General features: G+C 57.7%; 1 protein-coding gene across 1 annotated transcript in view; it reads left to right on the plus strand.

The window, feature by feature from the left end:
- The window catches only part of FAM120B (family with sequence similarity 120B), a 45,430-nt gene extending 41,704 nt beyond the window's left edge, over positions 1-3,726 (plus strand). Inside the window, exon 10 of the mRNA XM_036248961.1 lies at positions 3,589-3,726. Coding sequence (XP_036104854.1) covers positions 3,589-3,601 — 13 coding nt within the window. The 3' untranslated portion in view covers positions 3,602-3,726. The remainder of the gene's footprint in view (positions 1-3,588) is intronic.
- The last annotated feature ends 2,274 nt before the right edge of the window (positions 3,727-6,000 follow it).

Consider the following 6,000-nt stretch of genomic DNA (forward strand, 5'->3'; position numbering starts at 1 on the left):
GTGTCCATCTCTGCCAGCCCAGTGCGGTGTGGAGGGCGCGGCGTCTCTGCGTTAGTTGTGATGTCTGCTCTGTTTGTCGTTTTATTTACTTGAGTCATCTCTCTTTGTCTCTTGGTTAGTTTTGTCAGTTTTATTTATCTCTTCAAAAAAACCAACTTAGTTTTGTTGATCTTTTGTTATTGTTTCTTGTCTGTATATCATTTATTTCTGCTCCTGCCTGTGCTCTCTTTGGGCTTCAGTCTGCTGTTTCTACTCCCGAGAGTGCCAGGTCAGGCTGTTTGAGACCATTCCTTTCCCTTCGTGTGGGCCCTGGTCGCTGCGAACTTCCTTCTAGAGCTGCGCCCTGTAGGTTTGTGGGTTATATCTGTGCTTGTTTGTCTAAACATACTTTTTATTTCTTCCTTGACCCCTTGGCTGGTCAAGCGTGTGCGGTTTTACTTGCGCTGACCTGGGAAGTTTCCATCCACTGGTTCAGAACTTTGCTGCTGTGACCCAGTCTCACGTCCGGAGCACTGTCGCCCAAGGAGCGGCTGCCTCTGCGGGCGGGGTGCGTCCGTCCGTCTGTGACCCAGTCTCACGCCCGGAGCGCTGTGCTCGAGGAGCGGCTGCCTCTACGGGCAGGGTGCGTCCGTCCGTCTGCGAGCCGTGTCCCCTTGCTGATGCGCAGGCTGGACATCGGCCCGTCACTGCGATCAGGGCGTTAAAGTTCTCTGCTGTTACATTGTTTTCTGTTTCTCTGTTCAGTTCTTTAAATATGTTCTTTATATATTGACAAAATTCAACATCCCTTCGTGGTAAAACTCACCAAATTAGGTGTAGAAGGAACACACCTCAGCACAGTCAGAGCCTCGTGAAACCCGGTGCTCACGTCTCCTGCAGCGACGGCAGGAACCTCCTGTGAGTCAGGCCCGAGCAGGTGCCGGCTCCCCATCTGCCCAGCACGCCCGGCCCGGCCAGCCTGAGCCCTCGGCAGTAGAGGAAGTGGAAGGCGTTCGGGTCTCGGAGAGGGTGACATCTGCTTGCAGATGACATGATCTCATGTAGAGAAAACCCTAGACGCCTCCAAAGTGTCAGAACCACTGAAAGAATTCCGTGGAGCCGTAGGATACAAACCAACTCTCTTTAAAAATAAGTTAAGAAAGCAACCCTATTTACAATCGCATCAAAAAGAATAAAATACTTAGAAATTAATGTAACCAAGGCAGGGAAGGATCAGGAGACTGAAAACTATAAAACATGGATTTAAAAAGTTGAAGAAGATACAAATAGATGGGCAGATGGGTAGAAGAATTAATGTTGTTAAACTGTCCACACTGCCCAAAGCAATCTACCGATTCAGTGCAATTCCTGTCAGAACTCCAGCGGCACTTTGCACAGAAACAGAACCAAAAAGGCTACGGTGCTGAAATGTACAATAGTTGAAATGAGAAATTCATGGGAGGGGCTGTGACAGGGTTCAGCAGGCGGAGAAAAATTACACAAACTCGAAGATGGGACTTTTGAAGTTAGTGAACCAGAAAAACAAAAACTGAAGAATGAAGAGAAGTGAGCAGAGCCTCGGGGACCTGTGTGCCGCACACGCTGTCCCTCAGCGAGGAGAAGGGGGAGAGTGTTTCCAGCAACAACGGCTGAGAGCTTCCACGATCGGATGGAGAGTGAACCTGCATCTCCAAGGTCACGGGCTCCGGTGAGGACGCAGCACAGGACACGCAGTCGGGCCGGCGCCGGCCGGGGGCGAGGTCCTGGGCCAGGGCCAGAGCAGTGGCATCGGCTGCAAGAGCCCATTGCCTTACGGGCGTCTCGTCGGGAATCTCAAGACTGAGGGCGTCTCCGGCCTGTGAAGAGCAAGGATGGGGGGGGGGTGCTGCTGTCCCGGGGGCCCCACCAGCTCCCAGAGCCCAGTGCCCAGCACCGAGCACAGGTGCGCCGGGGCCCCCACCTCCCACGTCCGCGATGTTCTCCCTTCACTTCCCTGCGCTCCTCTGTCTGCGGGTGAGACCCCCCACTTTGTGTCTTGTCCCCCCACTTTGTGTCTTGTCCCCCACTTTGTGGGAAATGTCCTCGGTCTCATCTTCACTTGTTTTTTCTGTTCTCCAGTCTCTATCCTTCGATCCTGAGCGCTCAGGTCTCCTTCACAGCGTAGCATTCGGGTTCGTGACCCAGCCCCTTCCTGCGGCAGTGAGCTCATTGCACCAGTGGTCTTTGTTTTCTTCTTCATCGACTATCTTCCGAGCCCCCCCCCCCCGTGTGTGTGGGGGGGTCCTTGTTTCTGTTTCGGATTTTTCTCAAATGCCTGGCACCTCTCGAGCGCCCGCTCATGTTGGAAAGTCAGGCTCTGGAAAGGGACTGGACACCTGTGCAGGGCTGTGTCGCGTGGCGGGTCCCTGCAGCCTCCGCTCTGCACCTCGGGGTCAGCATCCTGGACGGGTCGGCACAGGGCAGGGGCACTTAGGAAGAGCCGAGACAACGCCGCTGGGCTGTGGGAGGCCAGAGAGGTGCCCCACAGTGACCCCAGGCTCTGACTGCATCGCTGCGATTTCAGTGCCACTGACTGGGGGGATGCGAGGGAAGGAGGGAATGGAGACCAGCGGTCACCCTGGTGCGTGGGAGTGAGGTGCCCATGCCCTCTGGCTGAATTGGAGTCAGATGGAAACTAGGGTTCAGGTTTTGCTCTGCTGCCCGCTCTGGGTGTGGTCTCGGGCTGCACCTCTGGCCTCTCTGCTCCCCACTTTCTCAGGGAAGACAGTGCTGTCTCCCCGAGCAGGCCGGGAGGAGAATCTATATAGATGCGGCGTCTGCGGACACACGGGAAGCACACGCTCCATCTCACCCCCAGGGCTGGCTGCTGTTAGGCGTCCAGGAAAGTGGCTGCGGGTCACAGCAGGAGCTTGGCAGCGTAGACGCTGGCGCCAGAGCCTCGACTGAGGGTGGGAGGAGAGGGCGGGGGGCTCTTCAGAAGGGCAGCGGCTTCCTCTCTCTCCAAGGGGTTAACCTCCAGGTACGGACGACACTGGGCACCAAGCGTGTGTCGGCCCAGATGAGCACCTGTGAGTGAGGCCAGATCAGTGAGCTCGGCTGGAGACGTGACCTTTGGGTCAGCAAGTGGGTCAGTGCTGATGGTCACAGCAGTGCACTCGGTGAGGGGACCTGGGGGCAGGGCCTCAGCTCCTGCCGGAGTCAGGCAGCAGGTACTCACGGGAATTGTTCTCCAGCTTCTGGTCCAGATCCTCGGATTGCTGCTGGGTGTGCACACACACGCACCTACACACACACACAGCCCTACACTCACATATAAGACACAACCATACACACACAGCACACACACCGACACACACACCACAACCACATAGCTACACACATACAACCATTCATACACCAACCCACACTCACGTAAGCACACGACACACACCCCACACTTACATCTGCGCGCACACACCCTAGGCTGCATCCTGTCAGGGAGCTGCAGCTGACAGACCCCTCGCTTCCTCAAAAGCCCCTCCACTTGGGGACGCGTCCTCCTCGGGGCAGCGGGAGGAGTGACCCTCCCTGTCCCAGGCTGACTCCCATGGCCGCCCACTTGTGTTCCAGGTGGTCCACCTGATGCGTCTGCAGAACAGCCAGGACCCTTTCACAGCTGGAGAAATTCGTGTAACACTGGGATGTGGAATGTGGATCCTCACATCTGTTCGTGGACCGTCAGACACAATAAAACACGTCTTTCTCGCATCACCCCTGGGCACAGGTGTGATGGAACTGGGCGTGATGTGTGTTTTTCTCGCATCACCCCTGGGCACGGGCGTGATGGAACTGGGCGTGATGTGTGTTTTTCTCGCATCACCCCTGGGCACGGGTGTGGTAGAACTGGGCGTGATGTGTGTCTTCACTTCCCCCTGCGGACAGTGGTCGGAGGAGGGTGCTCGTGAGACACTGTTGTCGCCCACGGCGTCCCTGCAGCTTCACCCACAGAGGAGCTGTCCTCGAAGAGATGGTTGTGAGTGTGGAGACACCGTGGGGATGTGTTTTGGGGGGAGAAGGGAGACACCCTCCGGTGTGGGCCCCAGGGCTGGGCAGTCATCACAGCTCCTGGTCTGATGAGCTTGGAGAGAAACCCGCAGCCACGTGGGGGCCACCAACACGCGTGTCTGCTGTCAGCGGGTCTCGAACTCATCACACTGAGGCTGAAATGTGACCACACAACTCACTCCTTCAGTGCAGCCAAGTCCCTGGCAGAAGGGCCCTTGTCAGGCTACGGTGCAGACGGCTCCTCTGGTTGGATCCCTCGTTTAAATGTGTCGGAATGTCGCTGGTCACAAGGGCAGAGTTTTCTGTGGGTGGGTGGGGACCCCTGGTTTGTGGCCACCGCTTCGCTCAGACCACATTCAAGGTGACACGGCCCACAAGGGGCCACACGTCACCTGCCTTACTCTGCACAGACACCCCGACTGGGGTTGGGTCTCCCCTTTGTTGTGACGAGGTCTGCGGTGCACATAGTCTGGGGTGCAGTGCCCAGTGCAACAGCCTGTTGTCACTCACGAGAAAACGAGACCACCTGCTTCACGTCTGTTTTCGTGTGGACCTGTCACTCGGTACTAGACTCGAAAGGAACATGGGGGATCTTAGGGGCCAGGTGAGACCCACAAGTCACCTGTGGGCTCTGGCAGCAAGGCTGGGCCACCTCCCGCTCTCTGCCTCTTCAGTGGACAGATCTGCTTCCCTGCAGGGTCCACGCGTGAGTCCTGTGCACACCCTTGGAAAGAGCAGCGTTTAAACATGTCAGACATGCGTTTGCTCCCTTGTGCCCAGAGCTTTTTTAGTGCAGCTTTTAACCTGAGACATCAGCGTTTAAGTGAAATGAAGACAAAATCTCAACAGACGGGCTGTTGCCACAGCCCCAGTGTCTCTGGGCGAGCAGCAGCCTGTGGTCAAATGTGGGCCTCGCACAGGCGCTGGCTGCAGCCCCACCGAGGGACACGGTGGCCGTGGGGGAGCGGGGCGCGGTGCTGCCGGGACAGGGCGGGGAGACCCTGCCCAGGGCGCCAGCCACAGCCCGTCTCCAGACCCTCCGTCCCTTCACCCTCAGCAAGGAGCCCCACTGCGTGCGCCCCTCCCTCAGGCCAGCAGGGTGTCTGGTCAGCACCTGCGCCGCCTCCGCGGGGGGACCCCTGACCTCTCTGCGCGGTGGGTCCCACAGCAGCAAGGGTGTGTGTCCAGTGTCCCTGAGGAGAAAGGAAAAGGAGAGACAGTGTCAGTGTACGTGTCTCAGGTCGAGTACAAGGTCACTGGGGACTCGCGAACTGTCTTTCGGTTCCAGTGCCCGAGAGCTCGGACATGTTCACGTCCACGTTCTTTGACCATTTTTTGTTTAAAATTTCAAGCTTTCAGCATCTGCCACAACTTAGGAGGGAAAATAAGTCGCTGTGTTTCCTGACCGTCCCGGAAGAGAAGAGGGACACGGAGGGAAGGAGCCTGCGCCGGCGTCATAGTGTGAGTGTGCGAGCGTGAGCGTGAGTGTGAGTGTGATACTGTGCGCATGGGTGTGCGCTCTGTGTCTGCACCTTGTGTGTCGTGACTGTGACTGTATGAGTGGTTGTGTGTGTGTGTGTGTGAGTAGGTGTGAGAGGGACTGTGCTACGTGTGGTGAAACATTCACTCCAACTTGCTGCCTGTCTGTTCGCTTGTTCCCACCGTCCTGGGAAGAGCTGGGCCGTCTGTCTGTGCTGAGCCGGAGTCAGAGCCCCTCCCCCGCTGGGTCCCGTGGGCCGGCTGACCAGTCAGACCACAAGCAGCTGCTGGGTGGCGGGAGGACCCGGCACTGTCCTCGGGAAGCTGAGCTCCACAGGAGGAGCTCGGCCTGCTCGCCGGCTGCGCTTGCCCCTCGGGCCTCGCTGTGACCTCGTTGGAGGGCAGTGGAACGCGGGGCTTGACCCGCCACCAGCCGCCGCGTCTCTTCCTGTCGCCAAGGCTGACACAGGCTTTTCTTGGCGTCCGGCTCCCAAACCC

This window comes from Molossus molossus, unplaced genomic scaffold (genome assembly GCF_014108415.1).
Source record: "Molossus molossus isolate mMolMol1 unplaced genomic scaffold, mMolMol1.p scaffold_m16_p_8, whole genome shotgun sequence".
Taxonomy (NCBI): Eukaryota; Metazoa; Chordata; class Mammalia; order Chiroptera; family Molossidae; genus Molossus; species Molossus molossus.